Source organism: Doryrhamphus excisus, chromosome 15, assembly GCF_030265055.1.
Source record: "Doryrhamphus excisus isolate RoL2022-K1 chromosome 15, RoL_Dexc_1.0, whole genome shotgun sequence".
In the NCBI taxonomy this organism is placed as follows: Eukaryota; Metazoa; Chordata; class Actinopteri; order Syngnathiformes; family Syngnathidae; genus Doryrhamphus; species Doryrhamphus excisus.
In genome coordinates this window covers 6546394-6569448 of record NC_080480.1, presented here as the reverse complement: position 1 = coordinate 6569448, position 23055 = coordinate 6546394, and the positions used below count along the sequence as shown (strand labels likewise).

The window sequence follows — 23055 nt, the reverse complement described above, 5'->3', positions numbered from 1 at the left end:
AATGCATGATTAACCAATTACACCTTCGTAATAAGTGTTGTGTTCATTGGGTGTATTCATTTTATACATTATATATTGTAATTAAAATTAAGATTCATTCCTTTGAAAAAAAAAAAAAAAGACTTTTTCCCCCAAACATGGCGTAAAAGGAAACCACTGACAATTCACCTCCAACCATTTATTTAAACTTGCAGAAAAAGTGTATGGAACATAAAATGTATATCGAGGTCTCCCAACCTCAGACGTACGATTGAATTTTCTTCTGTTGCTTGGAATGGCCTGTCAGCTCTTTTAAAGTTCCTGTTGTGGAACACCCTCTCCCCCGGGCTGGAGGGAAGGTAGTTTGGAAGGAGAGGAGACAGAAGGGTGTGAAGGGGAACATTTACATGGCAAACAGGATAAGGAATGCCACCATCAGACAGAAGAGACCCATAGCCTCAGACAGAGCAAAGCCCAGGATGGCGTAGGAGAAGAGCTGCTGCTTCAGGGAGGGATTCCTGCAGGGAGCATCAAGGAAAAATTTTTCTCTTCAGGTTCAACATCAAAACATTTCCAACCCCCAAGGTCACATCACTTTCGAGTTTCCTTCAATCATTACTTGCAAGAAAGAAAATGAAATATTTGTGTGGCAATACGAGATAACATTTTCTATAGAGTACCTGGCATAGCCAATGATCAGGCTACCAAACACTGTTCCAATTCCGGCTCCAGAACCAGCAACACCCACTGTGGCAGCACCAGCACCAATGAACTTGGCAGCGGTATCTATGTCCCGAGAGACCGAGCTGGTCTGGAAGGAGCGGGTCACAAGTGCTGACGGACTTACTGGCAACAGAGCCTGAGGGGAGGAGAAAGATGCATGAAAGCTACAAATGCCAATATCATATATTAGCATGCACTATGCCTTCTTGCAAAAGGTGCACCAAATCATCCGTGTACAACCATCTGTAGATCACCCCCAAGGAATCCCACTACCGTTTGTTTTATATGGCACGCCCAGACAAGGTCAACTTACATTTGATGTAGTGTTTAGTGCCAGATGACAGCAGAAGTAACAAGAATACCTTTCATAAAGAACAGGCCTCTACCCGTGCATCCCATACATTCATTTCATTGTGCTGACCCGACACACATACATTTCAATTGCTCAACTCTGTACAGTAGATGGCATCATAACTTTGCATACACAACGACCGACTTCATCTCTCCACCAATTTGGAGTGAGATTAAATGTGCAACTTGCTTTACTTGTATTATTTGGTGGAAAGCTCTAAGCTGAAAGTGTTTCAGTCATCAAGTACACCAGAAGTAGTACGTGTGTCATGTGACTGCAACTTCTTACCTGCTGCTCCACTGTGGCTTCGGGTCTGTTCAAAATGGAGGCTGAGACTGGCCGGGCAAGTACTCTGGACCCCCCACGCAGCTACATCAAATACAGGCACAAGTTGCAAGTCAGAAAGACATCAAGACATTGAAAATTTAATTTAAAAAAATAAATTTACTGTTTTATAATCAAAAGTTCTTTGGTGAAATACTAAAAACATTTAGAAATGAAAATATCAGCATGCAATTACAAAGGTAGACCTGAAATTAACCTCAGTAGAAGAAGCAGGATTTACATTTTCAAGTCATATCACACAGCACTTGGATTTTTAATGTACTTGTACTTTATTTCCATTCAATTGGCTTGTGCATTTGATTTTAATATCTTGTGTATGGTTTTCTTTCCATGAAGCAGTGCATTTTACATGCTCCATGAGCAGTTCTAACCATAAAATACTGGAATATGTTTAGCTAAAAACTAGGCCTGCCACAATAATGGATATTGATTTATCAAAATGATAAAAAAATAAAACAGGTGGGTAGTTATGAGGCCTGGATGAACTGACATACAAGTGTATGCACATCTGCACCATTTGTTAGTCTCTTTGTGCTACACAGACTGGATGACAAGAGGGTTCATGTATGTGTGCATTGCTTTATATGAAAAGAAAGTGAGCAACTGCTTCATTAAGCCTTTTTGTGCCAGTAGCGGGGCTATACAAGTGCTGGCTGTGCTAAGAAACTGACGTTTTTTTTAAATAAAAAAAAAAGGTCAAAATTATCAAATATCGGTCAATAATAGCACAATTTGTTATGGTGACAGGCCTAGCTAAAACAAATACCAGACGTACCACAGCAGGAGAAGTGACAAACTTAGCACAGGCATACATGGCTGGAACCTACAAGAGAAGAGAAAACATTGAAGCCGGTTGACTTACAGGCATAGCATCAACTTTAAGACGCTTCAGTGCAACTTGCTCCTTGTTGACCACCCAGGACGCTAATCCAATTCAATCCACGAATGGATGACTCAATCACAGATTAAGCACTTTATGCTTATCTTCTTTGCAATTGACAGCGGCGTGGACGCAAGCAGAGCCTGCCTCACGCTTCTGCATATAGGGCCCAGCGTACACTACGCTAGCTATGCATCATTCAGATGCAATAACACTTTCTCTCGTTAATTGCCATTGTTCACTAGTGACAAAGGAAGCCGAGCTCACTAGCTGAAGCCGTGGAGAACACCACCCCCTAGTGTTTGGGAAGGGACAACGTTACTAAGCAGAAACATAATGCAACTTTTACGTTTAAAAGGAAATTTGCCCATGATTCACTATCCTTACACGGGACATGAACACGTCTTTTCTGTGTCTTGTATGGATAAAAACATGCAAGAGGTAGCTAATGAATGCATGTAATGGGACACCTATTCCAGCTAGAAAGGCGGCTATTCGAAGAGCTCCAAAAAGGTTTTCTATTCATGCTGTGTGCATATAGTAACAGCTACATTGACAAAAACATGTCATACTTGAAGTACTTAGGGAACTTCCTGAATTTCCTTCCTGGGTACATTGATTCCAAATAGGAAAGAACACCACCAATGTGCTTCATATGCAGCTCAAATGACGGAAATGGAACCTTGACATAATGTTAAATGATGGTCAAAATTCCAAAAAAAGGGGCTGAGATGTTCAAACAAACAAGGTCTGCGTCCAGAAAAAACATATCTTTGCTAGCTAAAAGCAACCCCATACATGTTAAGCTATCTGAACAAAACACCCACATGTCAATTTAGTGTTATTCTCAGATTAATAAAAAATCAATCATCCATTTGACTCGGCTAGTGTAATATTTCAAATCGATTGAGAAGGCCAACAAAGAGTTTTTAGTTCCCGCCTTGTAAATATGCCTAAAATTCAAAGCCAGTCATTTCATGTTAAGCAGAAGAATTGGCTTTAGACATGACTTGGATACCACAGGAGGAGAAGGAGAGGCGCACACCAGAGGTAACTATGCTAATTGCTAAGCTAACCTACGGTAGCTGAAGGTCAAAATGAATCACGAACGACCAGACGGGGCCTGGAAATCAGGACGTATAGATCCAGCAGAAGTACACATTCATGTCGCGTAACACGTCATTTACTGCACATTTACGGCTAAAGTAATGGCGGTAAGGCGAGCTGAATGTTAGCAGGGTGTTAGCATCAAGTGTTTGAATGAGAGCACCAAAGGCCCGCACTGGCAGACATCTTACGTCCGATATTGAATGAAGCTTAGCAGGCTATGAGCCGACACTGGTGAGGATAGCATGCCAACCAATTGATATTTATAAACTGTGATATTAACGCTTCACTATTTAAACACATTTATATACACATACAGTATACATTTAAAGACACATTAGGACGATGTGACATTCACCGGTAAGCTACATAGCATTAGCGTCAGAATACTGACAGCTCACACAGAGCATCGCCAAAGTCATACTAACATGAAATATGCTACTAGAGTGGTCACATGCTGTCAAGAAGCGCCATGGAGATGATATTACCGGTTAGTTGGGATTTGGGAGGGTCCTGGATGGCTGAACTCGCACTCAGCTGTAGTCTATGAACGTAGGAGACGTGAGCTGTTCACCTTGTCATTTATAAGAGTAGCGGCTACGTCCTCATCAGTCATTGGCCAGAGCGTTATACGTCCTCGTATAACTTCCGTTATTATAGCCTATTGAATAAGATTTTGTAGAATTGTAGTATTTTATTGGATAAAAACACACAAAGGCGGGTCTGAGTTTACTCCGACTAATATGATTGGACAGTCATACTAGGCGTATAGTTTAAAAGCATCCCGTGTCCTAGACAGCTATTGGATAAAATACAGGAAGTCCTGCCTACAACATAAATTGGCGAAGCCTTTTCAAAATCCTTCAAAATAATTTCTAAAACCTCGTTTTGCTTTTGATAATAACAATTGTTCATATTGTTATGGGGCTACTTTATGGACAGAACATTTATTTTATGACTTTATGTCTTGTATATGTCAGTGTCGTACTGAAGTTTACCCACATTCTTCCACTAGATGGCAGAAGATAAATGAGGTAATCATTTAGACATGAGGGCAAGTTAGCCTGCGATTGGCTGGCGACCCCGCCCCTCGCGCAAAGTCAGCTGGGATAGGCTCCAGCATACCCCCGCGACCCTCATGAGGACGAGCAGCATAGAAAAGAGTAGAGTTAGCTGTATAGTGTACAATACTTGGTGGTGTACCAAGTATTGTGTATGTGTACCATGACATTTCTCATGTCATATACTGTATGTGCCTCCTTGGCTCAATAAAGGTCTCGTGCACTGCTTTCCAAACGGGGATTGTGGCACCCCCGGAAGTACGTGAAGGAACTCGAGGAGGTACTTGAGATATGACCCTCTGGGGGTCCTCATAGACTTTTTTGTCCTTTCAGGTAAATTTTGCTCCTAATTTTGGTTCAGCAGTCCATATGGAATGAGTTTTCCCAAGAAGGCTTTTTTCATGAAAATACTCAAATTCAAATCAACCTCTTGGACATCAAAGTGTCAATGAAAGGGACCCCCGAGGGTTAAACAATATTTACACTACATACAGTGACTAGGGAAATAAGTATTTGTGTCCCTGCTGCAGTACATCATTTAGTTAATGAATAGAACGATTGAAAAACTCATCCAGCCGCAGTTGCTATTATTATTTGTCACACTAGAGGGCGACATTGCATCAAGTGACTTTAAGTCTTTACTGGACTCTTTGGATAGGTATTGTATGTACTGTACTTACTACACTATACTTTTTATTCATTATTATATATTTCTTTGATAAATGCAATTTTATTTTCCGTCTTGGTCTATTTTTACAATGCATTCATTTATAATTTGATACTGTATTATTATGAATTAATGAATTATTTACAGTATGTTGCACCATCCTACCCCTGCGACACTGATGAGGATAAGCGCTATAAAAAAATGGATGGATGCATGCTCCACTGCACCATAAAAATCCAATTTGACGGAACCTTGTGGAGACGCTCGGTCATTTCTTATCAGGGCAGGACACGTTGCCATGGTAACACATGCAGCACCGCTGACTGACCAATCAATGCATGAAGTAGAAAGAAATATAGAACCGCTATGAACATCTTCTTTTTCTTGGGTGAGTATAATACAGTATTTCATCATTATGATTTTGATATGTCGAGGGCATATCAAAACAGATCTCTAGGCCATAAATGACCTGCCATGTTTTGTTTTGTTTTGGATGGGATGTTGACAGAGGATGGAATTAATCCAATCATCATAAAGACAATATGAACATCAGGCAGTAAACATGAAAACGTGTAAGAGGAGCCGAGCAAAGAGAATGGCAGGAAGACGAGGCCTCAGTGGGAGAATGAAAGATATGAAATAGCACACAGCATCATAAAAACGCCATACTCATACTTCTTGCTAACAAGAAGCGTGGCAGACAAGGGAGAAGAACAACCCGGCATCTTCCTCATTATTTTCTCAAATAATGGCTTGGTTGTTTAGATATATATTTCAATGTTATGCAACTAAAATGACATTTGTCCTTATATATATATATTTTTTTTTTAATCATGAAATGATATTTGTAGAATGGCCACCCCTGCTTGACTCCTCCTGACCATTGCCTCCTCTTGACAGCAAGAGATGCTTTCCTTTGCCAAGTGTGTTTGACTTATAGGGGTCTATAGATGCTTCCATGCAGCTCCTCAATGGTCCTTTGCACGTGCGCACTCCTATCTTCAAGATGTGGAAATGAGATTGTCTGTCCAATCCTGTCGTCTTTTACCAGCTCATTCACTCTCCCGGAAGGCTGTACTTCTAAAACGTCAGGTGGCAGCCTTTATTGGGCCTGGCCTCGCATTCCTTCTCCGCCATAAAGAAGCCTGTGGTGGCTGACAGAACACCGTCCGCCTTTACTGCTTATTAAAGCTGCTGTCTCAGCCGTCTGCTCGGCTTCTGCTCCCATGCCAAGGCTCTCACCACACAATCTTCATGCAAAGCACGCCGTGCTCAGACACTTCACCTGCAGCCTTTCAGCATCTTTATGCACTGCACCTCCAACCAAACATTATGAGCAGGCAACAACACGTCTAATCCAGCAGGAAGACCTACTGTAAGTATCAACATCCCTGGTGCTTCAACGCCCAATGACTTCATTTCGGCAACGTGTACTAGACATGTAGTATTCTCATTCAAAACCTCTTTCCAATCCACTAAATACATTTTAAACATTATTAGAGCTCTCTAGACATGAAATAACACCCCTGTGGTCACCTTTACACTCCTTTATCCAATCCAATAGACATATTAAAAGAAAATAAGACATGGGCAAGTTGTTTACCATATTTAAATACGGTTTTGAAAATATTAGAGACATCTAGACAGAAAAAAACACCCGTATAGTCACCTTTACACTCCCATTACCCAATCTGATAGATATATTAGGAGAAAATAAGACAATCCCCTTTAAATACAATTTTGACAACATTAAAGCCATCTAGGTAGAAAACAACACCCCTATGGTTACCTTTACACTCCTATTATCCAATATTATAGACATATTAGGAGAAAATAAGACATTGAGAAGTAGTTTACGACATTCTAAATATGTTTTTTGACATTGTTAGAGCTATATAGACAAAAAATAACACCCCCATAGTCACCCGCAACTATTACCCAATAGGTAGTAGACATAGTAAAAGAAAATAAGACATTGAAGACATAGAATACTTGTTTACCACCTCATAAATATCATTTTTAACATTATTAGAGTCTTTTACACATGGAATAACACCACTATAGTCGCCTTTACACTCCCATTACCCAATCTGATAGACATATTAAGAGTAAATAGGACATTGACAAGTTGTGAACCACCTTTAAATACGATTTTGACAACATTAAAGCCATCTAGGCTGAAAACAACACCCCAATGGTTACCTTTACACTCCTATTATCCAATATTATAGACATATTAGGAGACAATAAGACATTGAGAAGTTGTTTACGACATTCTAAATATGTTTTTTGACATTGTTAGAGCTATCTAGACAGAAAATAACACCCCCATAGTCACCCTTACGCAACTATTACCTAATAGGTAGTAGACATAGTAAAAGAAAATTAGGCATTGAAGACATACAATACTTGTTTACCACCTCATAAATATCATTTTAACATTATTAGAGTCTTTTACACATGGAATAACACCCCTATAGTCAGCTTTACACTCCTATTGCCCAATATAGTAGCCATAATAAGACATAAATAAGATAACATAGACTCACACATGGTGTGCTACTTCCTTGCAGCTTTAAATGGCTTTACACTAGTATTAGCCAAACTGGGAGACAGAATAAGAGTAAGTAAGCCATGTAAGTTGTCCATCAAGCTCCTGCATGTGCAGTGTCACAGTGAATGTGCTCCCTAGGGAACCTTAGTGAGGGGTTTCACCAAACACCCACACCGAGTGGCTGAATTTTTGTTTCCTTTGTATATAAGTATATATATGTGTATATTTCAACTGTAAGCTACTAAAATGGCATTGTAACAAAGCACAAACAAAAGAACATAGTAGCAAATTATGGAATTCTACCATGTCGTGGGAGTAAAAAGTGCAGCATATCGGACAAAGGTGTTCCACGGGTGGTCAGCAGGGAATGAAAGTTAGCAAGAATGATGGACACACGGCATCACGGCATCATGACAACAATCTGGCAAAGCAGGCAGTATTGATTACTGATTGCTAGCAGCTGTGCCTGGGCTGGTTCTTCTGCAGAGCTGAAAGCAGACAGCAGGGAGCAGCAGACCAAGCAAACCACAACCATTTCTACATTCCTGCACTCTTGATTGGCTTTTTTCCATAATTAGTCCAATTCATATGATCCCAATGTGTATGTATCTATCATAAATCATCATACCTTATTATTGTCATACATGTCATAGAAATACTGTATTGTTCCATCTTATTGTTTTTCATTAGCATAAAAATGAAATGAAATTCTTCCATTGTGTGATTTGAATAAATGATGTAAGGATTTGAAGGAAGTGTCCACACTGCAGTGAGAATAAATGTGATGATGTATGCATGTATGTATGTATGTATGTATGTATGTATGTCATGCGGTGGAACACGTGTGGAGCATATGCTAATATTCAACACCTGTTTCTCATGTACTGTTTTTCCAAAAAGGATGCATGTTGCCCCCCCACATGGTGTAAATATTAGTAATTAGCTGGTGGAACGTGCAACATGCGCCAACCCTCTGAGGTTCATAGCAGCAATGACTCGCCTCATTAAAAATGATGACTTAGGTCCTGCACTGTCAGGGACCAAATTATGGCATGAAAAATGAAACCACATAAAAACTCATGAAAAACATGACAACGTGGCTATGCTTTTTTTGTAGTTTTTAGCCACACACAATCACAATGACGCTAACTTACACCATCTTTATAATAACATTCCTATAAACAAACTTAAGTTATTATTTGGTAAAAACAAACAAAGCCTGATCCAATACAAATATCAACATAGTTTTTGGTTTTTTTTTTACCAATGTGGTACTGCTAACTGATGAGCAAGTGTACCTGTTTACTCCTAATATAACTACTAGTACATGACAGGAGAAGAAGAGTAAAGAAGGAGAGGAGTCCCCTGCTGTGGCCTAGCAAGGTGCACTGTATTCGGGTACATGTTCCGAGCAGTCACTGTGCCGCCACGGAGGTTTCTGGCAGACTTTCGGCGTTTTTAGCTGACATTCCAGGGGGTTTTGTGCTCCATGTTCTTATTCTCCTTATCACCAAACATTCGGTGCAACAAGTATGCCAAAAGTCTTCAGCGGAAAGTGTACAAAGTCTCCTAAGTCTCCTAAGTCTACAAAGAAATGCCAGCCTGTGTAGGAAACTATATTACTTTTCTTCTATTGTCTTTTGTGGTAGTACTACTGTACATGTCATGTCATGTCATTTATACTGTGAGGATGAATCATCATATTTCATAAATGAAGATGTATGGATGAGTTGGACAGGAGTTCAGTCTGTGAATGATGGACTAGCCAAGCCTAAAGTATTACCACATACATGTTGTACATGTTGTACATTCAGTCTATACTTTAAAAAAGTAACCACTAGAAGCAATCTAAGTAAAGTTCAACTTACCAAGTAGAAATGTTTACAATGTGTTTACCAAATATGTATAATAGAAGTGCTGTTAATCATTCATCTTATATTCTTTATATTGGCCGTGCCTTGCCTGTCACTCAGACACCGTGGCGTCTTCCTGCTGCCTGCGTACACACACACACACACGCATGAACACATACACACCTATATTCACAAAGCTTGGAGGTGTCCTTGAAGTGGTTCCGTGTGTGTGTGTAGACCTCCTCCTTCTTGTCAAACTTGACCTTCACCCTCTGAGGCCCGTCTGAGCGCCCGGCAGACCACCACTGTGCACCCAGACCACCGCCGTCTTTCTGTAACCTCTACGCACCGTACACTATACTATACTATACTGTACTATAATATACTATACACAATATAGAACACTATATTTGGTGTACACAACATACATTATACTGCTGTAAATGGTGTACAACCCTTTTCCATCATCTAACTTCCTCTATGTACGCCATATGTGTACTACTCTACTTCATCCATTCATTTGGTATACTTGGTTCCTCCCTGAGTGTACTTGACAGGAGCCGTACGGTAAAGGAAGATGAACGGTTGTGTTTCACATGAATGAGCTGAAGATGATGAAATGATGAAGGGTGATCACCTTGAAGGGATGAAGCTGAGAAATATGATTCATATTCTTATGAAAAAGCCTTCAGAAGATATAGGACTAGTCTGCACCTCCATCAGCCTTTTCATCATAAATCATATTCAATATCATGCAGTATATTTCATACAGTAATTCAATATCATTTTTACAACTATTTTTTACCCCTACACGTTCTCAATGCAATAATAATAATCATCATCATCATAATCATCATCATCATTCTTAATATAATCATCATAATATTACGCGCTACAATTCACTCCTTTGGACAGATAAACATATTCATAAGAAGACAAAGAGCACGTGCGCACCATCTATAGGTATTTATTACATCATCCTCAGTCTTTTGGTGAAAATCATAAAACATTCCTGTATTTAATCTTTCATCTTTTTCATTTTTCATCTTTCACTATACCCCCAGGAGCAACCATGGAAAACTACCATAGTACACTCTACCAGGAAGTACACAGGAAGTACTGCACGGCATCAAGGATAAATGAAATATATTGCACGACATCAAGGATGAATGAAGTATATATACTTCATTCATCCTTTATGTCGTGCAGTACTTCCTGTGTACTTCCTGGTAGAGTGTACTATGGTGTATTTTGTATACAAAAGGCATGAGGCGTATTGCACGAGAGTATGTATGAAGTAAAAATGTACCAGGCATGCTGCACGTGATGAAGTATATATGAAGTAAAAAAAATGTATAAGGCCTACTGCACGTGATAAGACATAAATTAAGTATAAAAAGGTATACGGTGTACATATCTGATGAAGTATAAATGAAGTAAAAAAGGTGTAAGGCGTATTGCACGTGATAAAGTATAAATGAAGTACAAAAAGGTATAAGGCGTACTCCACGTGATGCAGTATAAATGAAGTATAAAAAGGTATTAGGCGTACTGCAGGTGATGAAGTATACATTAATTAAAAAGGTACAAGGCGTACTGCATGTGATGAAGTACATCGATTAATTAAAAGGGTATAAGGCGTACTGCAGGCTAGGAAGTGAAGTATAAAAGGGAATAAAGCGTACTGCACGTGATAAAGTATAAATGAAGTACAAAAAAGGTATAAGGGGTATTGCAGGTAATGAAGTATAAAAAGGTATAAGTCGTACTGCAGGCGATGAAGTATAAATAATTTTTTAAAAGTATAAGGCGTACTGCACGTGATGAAGTAGAAATGAAGTAAACAGGTATAAGGCTTACTGCAGTATAAATGAAGTTAAAAAGGTATAAAGCGTACTGCAAGTGATGTGTAAATGAAGTAAAAAAAAGGTACAGGCGTACTGCAGGTCATGAAGTATAAATGAAGTAAAAAAGGTACAGGGCGTACTGCTGTTGATGAAGTATAAATTAAGTATAAAAAGGTATAACGTGCTTTTCGAGATGATGTATAAATGAAGTAAAAAAGGTATACGGCGTACTGCTGGTGATGAAGTATAAATGTAGTAAAAAAAAAGGTACAAGGCGTACTGCTGTTGATGAAGTATAAATTAAGTATAAAAAGTTATAATGTACTTTTCGGGATGATGTATAAATGAAGTAAAAAAAAAAGGTATACGGCGTACTGCTGGTGATGAAGTATAAATGTAGTATAAAAAGGTATAAGGCGTACTGCACGTGATGCAGTATAAATGAAGTATAAAAAGGTATTAAGCGTACCAGATGATGAAGTATAAATGAATTTTAAAAAAGGTATAAGGCGTACTGCACGACATGAAGTATAAATGAAGTAAAAAAGTTATAAAGTGTCCTGCAGGTGATGAAATATTAATGAAGTAAAAAAGGTACCAGGCATACAGAATGCAGTATAATGCATATACAGATGCAGTATAAAAAGGTATAAGGTCCACGTGATGCAGTATGAAGGGGAAACAACGGGAAAAGTGTCTAAAAATGGAAGAGAATAAATAAAAATGATAAAATATGAAAATAAAAATGGATGATTGAGTTGTCCGTGCGCGTGCTGCAGACTGTCCAAGAGGACGGATGGCTGACATGTGATGACGGTCACGTGTTTTTGATTGACGGACAAGACTGGTCTACTGCCGTTCTACCGTCACGTGACGCCGGTCTCGCCCAATGGGCGCGCGTCCGTGTCCATCTTCTGCTTCGCGTGAAGAGAAGTTGAACTTGAAGATGCTGAAGGTCTTTCCTTCGGGGACGTGCACGGCAGGAGAGAGCGTGCGTGTGAGGCGGTAGGGATGCGGCTGCGCGGCTAGGAAGGATGTTCTTCTACGACAACAGGCTGGAAGATCTCAACAAGAACATGGAGGGTCTGATGAGCAGCGGGAACTTTGCGGCGGCAAACCAGTGCCGCAACATGATGGCTCATTCGGCCGCGCTGGGCGCGCACCCGGCAGGCCTGGTGCATTCCTCCGCCGGCTACTCCGCGGTGGAGGTGTCGGGCCCCGGAGACCCCCTCGCCTCGGCGGGGAAAACGTGCGCGGTGGCGGCCCACCAAAGCACGTCGAGCGCCGCCGCCGCGCTGCCGTACGGATACTTCGGTAACGGCTACTACCCCTGCAGAATGGGCCGCGCGTTGAAGTCGTGCACGCAGGCCTCGCAGTACATGGACACCCCCGTGGGCTCGGACGACTACCAGAACCACTGCAGGCCCAAGGAGTTCGCCTTCTACCACCCCGCTCCCTACCAGCCCGTGGCCAGCTACCTGGACGTTTCGGTGGTCCAGACGTTGGGGGCCGGCGAACCGCGCCATGACGGCCTCCTCCCGGTGGACACCTACCAGCCCTGGACGCTCACCAACGGCTGGGGGGGTCAGATGTATTGCTCCAAGGACCAGGGGCAGACCGGACACTTCTGGAAGTCTGCTTTGGCGGGTAATTCCACGCTTACCCTCAAATACCAAATATACCAATATTTGAGTTCTATTATCAAACACCGTATTATTATTATAATCAAACACCATATATTTACAAATACCACAGGATTATTATCAATTACTATATTATTATCAAATACCATATCTTTACAAATACCATATTATTATTATCAAATACCATATATTATCCAACTACCATATTCATATAAAACACCTTATTATTACGAAATATCCTACTATTAGCAAATACTATATTATTAGCAAATACCATATTGATAGGAAATACCTCATTATTATGAAATACCATATTATTATTACAAAATACCATATTTTTAGCAAATACTATATTGATAGGAAATACCTCATTATTATGAAATACCATATATTATTACAAAATACCATATTATTAGCAAATACTATATTGATAGGAAATACCTCATTATTATGAAATACCATATATTATTACAAAATATGATTAGCAAATACCAGATTCATATGAAACACCTTATTATGAAATTCCATATTATTATGATTATGAAATACCTTTCTTATTATGAAATAATATGTTATTATGAAATTCCATATTATTATTATTATTTTAATGAGATACCATATTGACATATCAAATAGCATATTCATATGAAATAGAATATTTTCTATCTGCCAAACACAAATGCATCATCACACAATAACCATTTCATATATATCATATGTGATATAATATTTGGAAGCAGTGAAATTGCATAATGTATTTTATGATGTGATATGATACCTTGTAAGCAGATATAGTTTACGTATTTTAGCAGTTATATTATGCATTTAGAATTGGTTATTTATTTGTAAACAAATATAATTATAATATATATACAGTGCATATACTGTATATATAGGAAGCATTTGTATAAATATTACATTTGCAAGCAATGATATTTAAGATTTGTATTTTATTTGGGAAGCAACTGTATTGGGTAATGGTATTTTACTTGATGTACTATATGTTTATGTACACATATGCATGGAGCCAAGGTAGTTAGGTAAGTTCCTTCCAAATGTTAATGATGTGATATTTCCACATATTTATTCCAATAATAACAATAATCATCAGGGTGGGCTCCAGTATGTACACTACATGTACATATTGATTTGGTAATTGTATTTTTTAGCTATTATATCTGCACTCTCAATCATTGCAATGATTACAACCGATATACAGTACTGTGTATGCGGTATATACAGTATGATGCTATATTTTATGCAGTACTGTATCCTATACACATGTTGCATTGGTTATACATTCATTAAGTTGAATGAAATGAAATTATTTTAAAAATCATAAATTCCTGATGTTCAACAAAGAACCTGACTATTGATTTATGCTATAGTATACTTTGTAACTACTTACTTTATAATATAGAATATCATCTATACACTATATCAAAAACATCATCATCAATACGCTATACGCTATACACTGAACTTGAGGGTTTGTCCGCATATCACAACAAAGCTTAGCAAGCTACGAGCCACATCAGTTGACGTGTGTTTGTGTGTGTTGGTTGCCAGACGTGGTGGCCCAGCAGCATCAGCATCAGCAGGAGGGTTGTCCTTTCCGCCGAGGCAGGAAGAAGCGTATCCCGTACAGCAAGGTGCAGCTGAAGGAGTTGGAGAAAGAATACGCCGCCAACAAATTCATCAGCAAGGACAAGAGGAGGAAGATCTCCGCTGCCACCAACCTCTCCGAGCGCCAGATCACCATCTGGTTTCAGAACAGGAGGGTCAAGGAGAAGAAGTTTGTGGCAAAAATCAAGAACACTGCACCCTAGCATCCTAGCATCCTAGCATCCTATCCTGCATACTAGGATACCACCACCATCATCACCATCATCATCATGAGGCTCAATGGAGACATCCTGAAGGTCCTGAATGACTTTTACACCAAAAACAACACATCTCACCTCACATCAATCATATATTTTACTCTGTAGTACATCATATATACCACTACTGCAAATATACCATATACTATTATAGCAAATATATGGAGTATCATATACTGTATAATGTCACATGAAACATAATATGACATACAATATGAAATATAGTTACATGTAATATCAAATATAGTATGACATGAAATATGAAACACAATATGACATGCAATATGAAATATGGTATTAATGATGAGCTTGGATGGTGAAATTCATGTCCGTATCACATCATACACATCACACTCATAAGAATATATCTCCAGTCAGATCATTTCATTTTTTAAAAAACTATCCAATGGGGTGAGATGAGCCGTATACTGTGCGGGTCAGCAAATCAAGCTCTCCTTTCCCCCCTCCTGCCTGTGATGTTAACGGCCTGTCCTGACCTCCCCTGAGCCCAAAACATTGAGTGTCAGAGGAGGACGTGTCGCATGCCAGCAGTACCTATATAATGCTCCACCATGACGGAGCCTCACCAGCACCACGGCCTTGGAAAAGCTTTGCCAGAGACGTCTGTGGCGTCACAGCGGCTGCTTGGAGCATGTGACCGAGTACGGTGCACCTTGCCGGGCCACGATAAGAAAGGGTTATTGATATCATATAAAAGGGAGATTGATATCATATAAAAGAGTGACTGATGATATCATATAAAAAATGATTGATATCCTATACAAGGGTAATTTATATCATTTACAAGGGTTATTGATATCATATAAAAGGATGATTGATATCATATACAAGGGTAATTGATATCATATACAAGGCTTATTAATATCAAATAAAAGGATGATTGATATCATATACAAGGGTTATTGATATCACATAAAAGGGTGATGATATCATATACAAGGGTAATTGATATCATATACAAGGCTTATTAATATCAAATAAAGGATGATTGATATCAGATACAAGGGTTATTGATATGACATAAAAGGGTGATGATATCATATACAAGGGTGATGGATATCATATACAAGGTTGATTGATATAAAAAGATGATTGATATCATACGCAAGGGTGATTGATACCATATAAAAGTGTTATTGATATCATATGCAAGGGTGATTGATTCCATATAAAACTGTTATTGATATCATATGCAAGGGTGATTGATATCATATGCAATGGTGATTGATATCATATACAAGGTGGATTGATATCATATGCAAGGGTGATTGATATATGCAATGGTGATTGATATCATATACAAGGTTGATTGATATCATATGCAAGGGTGATTGAAATCATATTGATATAATATGAAAAGGGGATTGTTACCATATGCAAGGGTGATTGATATCAGATGCAAGGGTGATTGAAATCATATTGATATCATATAAAAGGATGATTGATATCATATGCAAGCGTGATTGATATCATATGGACGTTGACAAGCATGAAGGTGAATATGAATATGGTTGTTTGTATATAGTCATATAGTTATGGGGTGGAAGTGAAAGTGAAGAAAAGGAGTTGAGTGGGATTGTCGTCCAATCATCTTTCATCCAAAGAATGCATATACAATGTACAGTATAGACTCTCTTCTTCCTCGTGATGATGATGACGCTGTGACGTCATGAGCATGTTTCTTATTCATGTCAATAAAATCTGCTTTCTTCATTGAAATGACAATCAATCTACTGTAGTGGTAATACTGTATATATGTACTTTCATGCCAAAATGCACACACACACACACACACACACACAAAATACAAACTCCCATTTCAGTCCTTTAATAATATATTGATGATGAACAATATAGATTAAATCATATAGTGTACATAAACTCCTATAGTGATGATACAGTTATTATCATAGTGTACTTTACCTTGATTGGAAATGAAAAGATATCTTAGTCAAATAAGAATGAAAAAGAAAGAGAAAGTGATAAAAGTCACTTGGAGAGAAGTCTGCCCTTGACATTGACCTTGACCTTGACCTTGAGGGTGTCATAAAGTCTAGAAGATGTGTGCTGTGGGCTGCTCTGTATTGTTTATATTTTACAAGAGGACTGTCTCATCTGGCAGGCCTCACACACACACACACACACACACACCTCCTGCATGCAGATGTATGGTGAACGCCATCTTAGCATCATATTTGATATGATAATGATTTGACACCATACATGTCATGTTAGATATGTGATATGATATAAATGTAGCTGGTGAATGTAGAAGGGTGATCCTGCAGGCCGCACGGCCTTCATGTGTTTTTATTTGTTTGATAACGGATTTTTTTTTCAAAAGTGAGTGGATGGATATGAAATAAAGATGGGAAGTCAGTGTAAACATTATTGCCGTGTTTTTCTTTCAGATGTATTTTTTTTACGGCAACACGTGAACGAATTGGATGCATTGATCATGCGATCATATCTCCTACATGGATATCATATATTGATATATCCGCCAGTATTACTCTGGAAATGCTGGCCAAAATAATATTAGCTTTTTCCATTTTATTCTGTCATTTATTTTTGCTACATTAGCAGTCGTCTCGTGGTCGAGTGACGTCATCACCAACACTCGCTTATCCTCAATGGAAGGAAGCACTTGAGAAAAGACTTTTTAGGCTTGGAAATGATGCAACATTGACACGTTATTACTCTCTAATCTTTTTATGGGATCAATAACAATCATATTTATCATCATCATCATCATCACCACGGCTTACATTCAATAGCAATGGCCGCCAACCTGCAGCCATCTTGAAATACATGCCCATAAAGACATAATAATAATCATTCCAACATTAAATACATCTAACAAATATCTAATACATGTCCATAAAGACATAATCATAATCATTCTAACATGAAATACATCTAGCAAATATCTGATACATGTCCATAAAACATAATTATAATCATTCTAACATGAAATACATCTAGCAAATATCTAATACATGTCCATAAAACATAATTATAATCATTCTAACATGAAATACATCTAACAAATATCTACATGTCCATAAAGAAAACGATGATGCATATGAAGATGAAACGATCATCCACATTGTAGGGTGAGCTGGAGATGAAATTAAATGCCATGAAATGTTATGTATATGAATATGTTTATAATAAAATATAAATAAAATGTCCTTTTTTTTAGCTTTTATTCATATTAATTTGGAACCTGCATGCGTTATTATTCATTATATTGAATTTCATTCATTTTTTATTTCTTCTTTTCCTTTATTATACTATAGTATCTTCCCCTTGTATCTTCTTTTCCATGGATCTATTCCTTTACTTATCACTCACTTCTTTTCATTTCCTTTTCTTCCACTTTACTCCTTGCTTCTCATTTCTACTCTCTTCTTTCTTCTTGCTTCCAAAATAGGATTTATAATGAACAATATAGACCTTGATTATATCTTTCCTAAGACCACACACGCACACACGCGCGCGCACAAAGAGGGAAGGAGAGAGAAAGGGGGAGAGAGAGAGAGAGGGAGGGAGAGAGGGAGCTCCCTCGAGGATAGTAAAGGAGTGAGAGCAGGAATGTACAAATACACAATCCTTTTTCTCTACTGCATGGGCAACATACACTACACACACACACACACACACACACACACACCTTCTGCCATGGATGGATGGGTAGATAGATGGATGGATGGATGGATGAATGGATGGATGGAGAGCTCCACCTCCCTCCCGTCTTTGTGTTTCCAGGTTGGACTTTGCAGTTGAACTTGAGCCAGCCAGACAGACAGCTTGTAAAAGTTGCTTAGTGGTTGTCGTCTGGACCCCGTCTGGTCTGGAAGGGTGTGGAATGGCCCGGTGGGGGGCGGCAGGGGGCAAAAGGGCAGGGACAAGGACACCCCACACTCTTTACTTTTCAACACCTTACTTAGCAGAGCGGATGAGAAGACTTCACACTAACTGCTGCTGAAAGCCAACCAGGGATATGTGAACCGTCTTCATCTTCATGTAGAGACCATCTTCATGTTGAAACCATCTTCGTCTTCATGTCGAAACCCCATGCTCCTCAAACCAAAAAAACAGATGGTAATGTTCCTTTTGTTCAACGGTGCCTTGAGGTTGGAACTGGTTTTTGCCCAGTGTCTTCTTATGATGGCATCACAAACTCTGACCTAAACTGAGGCCTGCAGTTCTTTGGATGTTGTTGTGGGGTCTTTTGTGACCTCTCGGCTGAGGCGTGGCTGCCCTCTGCTGTAATTTTGCTCATCCGGCCGCTCCTGGGAAGGTTCCCCACTGTTCCATGTTTTGGCCATTTGTGGATAATGGCTCTCACTGTGGTCGGCTGGAGTCCCAAAGCTTTACAAACGACCTTTCTCACACTGATAGATCTCAAAGGGATGTTTTCTTCCTTAATAATAAGACATTTCATTTCATACTTGGTGATGGGTTGTGTCGTCATTGACTAATAATGACATTTCTTTGTTGAGCTGAAACATTTCAATGTGACAAACACGCAAAGAAGAAGAAGAAAGCAGAACAAAGAGTTTTCCACAGCATTGTAGATGATAAAATACATCATAAGCCAGACATGCAGTATATGAACGTGTACTGTAATATTGATATTGATAGTATATATATTGATAGGTATTGATAGTAATGATAATATATGACATCTACTGTATATATAGCAGTTCTTCCATATAGTATTGGTATTGGTATTACATAGTGTACATTTAGATGAAATTATTCTGTGTAATCTGTGCTTATTGAAATTGTTGTATCCATTTTTTTATTCTTTATTGACATATTTGTAAGTTGTCAATATAGGGCTGCAGCTATTGAATATTTTAATATAATAATCAAGTATTCTGAATATATATATATATATATATATATATATATATATATATATATATATATATATATACACACATATATATATGCAATTTATACATACATGAAATGGTATATTATGTTATATTGTGAATGTTTTGGAAAAGTGGTAAGTGGAACAAAATATACATCACATATATATAATACAATATATACATCACATATGTACACATATACAAAGAGTCAGTAAAAAAAAACAATAAATTAATAAACAGAAAATCACAGCTTTCACTTAAGTTGCAATTTTTGTTTTGGTGGGGGGGAAATAATAGTGGTTTAGGGTGCCAGACCAAGCTGCATGTGAAAAAAACGGATCTGTAAAGGCCAGAAAACATGCAACAATATTTTATTTTGTCAAAAAGTTTAAAGGGTAAAGTAATTTTGAATATGGCAACATGGCAAAAAAAGATATTTTATATTATCTTTTATATATTTCTGATCAATGATTTAACAGCATTTCAAACAGATTACGTAGCATCCGTCATACACAGTGCATGTTCTGCTACTGGTTTAGCAACCATTCAAATACAATAAACATAGACAAAAAACAAAAAAGCACTGCGAGGATGACAACTATTATTTATAGTTATAAATTATTGAGTTATTCATGTAAGCTGGTGAAATGTAAAAAAAATGTCCCGCTTGAGTGTATGTTTGTGGTGCTATACTGACATCCAACGGTGAAAATAGTACTGCTCAAGAGCCGTATCGTTTTTAACGTGTGTATTTGGCTCCCTCTAGCGACAACATATGCCTCAGTTTCTTCTCTACCAATATTCTGGGCCAGCTGGCTGTTCGGTGCTGGGGACTGCCAGTAGACTTTGAGACGTCCTTCTAATAAGATTTTGAGAAATTAAAGAAAGGATAAAACTTTGCCATTTTGATATTTTGTAACGATATGCTAAGAAGTTGTATATATTTCAAGAAAATAGTCTGTCTGAAGCGTTGGAGCTAACAGGCTAGCAGGTGTTTACAGGGTGTAGTTTGGGGTGTATTAACAAACGATAAATGTATTAAATTATTTTCTTTCACAGCGAATGCTGAACCAATGACGTCACCGTTTGCCTTGCCTGACCCAGCAGCACCACCCAGCGTCCAAGATAAGAAGTACAACACCTTTCTTTGGTGTTTTGGCGATTTCATATGCATGGAAACAATAAAAAGGAGAAACGTCAAGATGATATTAGTAGTTGCATTATTATTTTCATTTTAATCATATTTAGACATTACATATTAATTACATTCAACTATTTATAAATCAGTCTGTCAATGTGTACAATAAGTAAATCAATGAAATCAATAATTGTGGAGGTTTTCTACTGATGGGAAAATGGAGGCTGCACTTTTTCATTCTGCTGGGATTTGGGAGCAGATGTTAGCCAAGGCCTCTTTTGGACTCTAAGCACCACAACCCCCAACCGCGCGCGCGCGCACGCGCACGCGCACACAAATAAAAGCAGACGCCTTTTTGTGCTGTAAAAGTTATATTGCAAACGAGGGCCCAGTTGTCATGGTACCCACAACTGGTATGTGTGTGTGTGCGTGTTTCCAATTCTAAGTGGGTGTTTTTTGGCCAGTCAGTCATTCCAGTGAGAAGATTACATTTAAAAAAGGTAATGCATTTTGTGTGTGTGTTCTATTCAGAAAATGTTTTCACTGAAGAATTTATACTTTTTTTATGAACACAGTGACACAATCGATAAATACATTCTATAAACGTGGTATTTTATTTCATTGTCTTAATGATGAAGGTGAGGATGTTATTATGAATACGAAGAGTACCTATTGCTGTTTTACTGCAAAGCTGTAAAATGTTGAAGCTTTGAAGTCATTTGTTATTCATTTGTGTGTTTTAGCGTCTTTGGGTGGTCGTGCCAGGTACTGCAATTCAATAATGTTTTGTATAGAACTTTATTGAACACATGTTGAATCAGTAAAGCTTTGTAGTGTCCCTGTGGAGAAAAAGTACTGCATACATTGTTTGTTTAAGGTTGTATCACCAGTATGTACTTCAAGTTTGTGTGAGGTGATTTTTGTCACTGTGAAAATGAGTTTTTGTTGCGTAAATTACCCGCGATTTGTGACATGGTCCAAGATGGCGTCTGCGGTACAATGCCACATTATGTAGACACATTTAATCATAGCAATATAATCTTTCACCCTTTTGAATGTCATTAAAGTAGCCGACAACACCCATCGATCCATTTCCACAGTTGGGATATGAGGAACTTGTTAGCTAGCTAACGTACATCTAGCTTATCTTCTTATTGTCTCATTACTAACACACATATCATTAGCACATAGTACTATTACGTCGTTATTAACACACATTACTATTCTGTCTGTTTCCTCACATGTTATTAATATGTATCTATGATGTAATGAAAATCATATGTTGTTATGAACATGGAAATTGTCGAGTGTAGTTAATGAAAAGGTTTGATGGCTAGTGTTGTATTGATCCATGATTGGATAACTGAAAGTGTACCAACAGTGCCGTCTCGTGGCCGAGTAGTGCATTGCACGTGTTCATGGAAGAAACGCTACATGAAAGTGTGCGTATAAGCAGAGGAAGGTGAGTGTGAATGATGAGAAATATCATCCAAGTTTGAAGCATGACCCCCCCCCCCACTCCCACCCTCTCCAAGGGTGAAATATGGCTCTGGTTGCTTTGAAGTAGCCTGCACACCATCCTCTGTCTACGCTAAGGACCTTTCAAACATTCTTGCTTCTGTAAGTATTCCTCCCGTGCCCTCCCCTAAACCCCATCACATACCCCCCCCCCCATAAATCATAAATCATGACAGCTTGCAAACGTGTTTTTCATCATCCATCCATCCATGCATCCTCCATCCATCCATTGTCTATGGTGCTTATCATGGGTAAATCAATATAAACTCATGCATTTCAAATAATAATCATATTTTCATTTTTTTCATTTGTTTTTGGCAATGGAAGATGAATGGATGAGAAGAAATGAGGGAGTACTACCTTAGTATAGTACTTTATCCATTACACAAACAAGCACTTTCCTGGTCAGATATACAAATACTCATTGAAATAGTTTCAAAAGAGAACAATTGAACTGTTTCATCTGATTTGTAGATGAAGAGGTGCTTTAAATGGCCCATGGACCGCACCTTGGACACCCTTGCATGCTGGATGTTGCTTCCATCTCATATAGAAAAATATGTTATATATTGGTCCTTCTTAGCCGACACATGCC

At 38.4% G+C, this 23055-nt stretch overlaps 2 protein-coding genes across 2 annotated transcripts; one reads left to right on the top strand and one right to left on the bottom strand.

The window, feature by feature from the left end:
• Positions 1-163: 163 nt before the first annotated feature.
• Positions 164-3994, bottom strand: atp5mc1 (ATP synthase membrane subunit c locus 1). Its single transcript, XM_058049894.1, has 5 exons — positions 3875-3994; positions 2175-2222; positions 1343-1423; positions 660-838; positions 164-497 (listed from the first exon to the last, which is right to left on the bottom strand). The coding sequence occupies exons 2-5, from the start codon at positions 2211-2213 to the stop codon at positions 383-385; spliced, it is 414 nt and encodes a 137-aa protein (XP_057905877.1). The 5' UTR covers positions 2214-2222; positions 3875-3994; the 3' UTR covers positions 164-382.
• An 8408-nt stretch (positions 3995-12402) lies between these two features.
• Positions 12403-14840, top strand: hoxb13a (homeobox B13a). The gene is made up of 2 exons (XM_058049411.1): positions 12403-13015; positions 14581-14840. The coding sequence occupies exons 1-2, from the start codon at positions 12403-12405 to the stop codon at positions 14838-14840; spliced, it is 873 nt and encodes a 290-aa protein (XP_057905394.1).
• The last annotated feature ends 8215 nt before the right edge of the window (positions 14841-23055 follow it).

Excerpts from the sequence above, each read along its gene's own strand:
- hoxb13a (XM_058049411.1), top strand. The coding sequence starts at position 12,403 with ATGTTCTTCTACGACAACAGGCTGGAAGATCTCAACAAGAACATGGAG. Across the intron at positions 13,016-14,580 it reads CTGGAAGTCTGCTTTGGCGG|ACGTGGTGGCCCAGCAGCAT; the intron begins GTAATTCCACGC and ends GTTGGTTGCCAG.
- atp5mc1 (XM_058049894.1), bottom strand. The coding sequence starts at position 2,213 with ATGTATGCCTGTGCTAAGTTTGTCACTTCTCCTGCTGTG. Across the intron at positions 1,424-2,174 it reads TTGTCACTTCTCCTGCTGTG|CTGCGTGGGGGGTCCAGAGT; the intron begins GTACGTCTGGTA and ends TATTTGATGTAG. Across the intron at positions 498-659 it reads CTGATCATTGGCTATGCCAG|GAATCCCTCCCTGAAGCAGC; the intron begins GTACTCTATAGA and ends TGCTCCCTGCAG.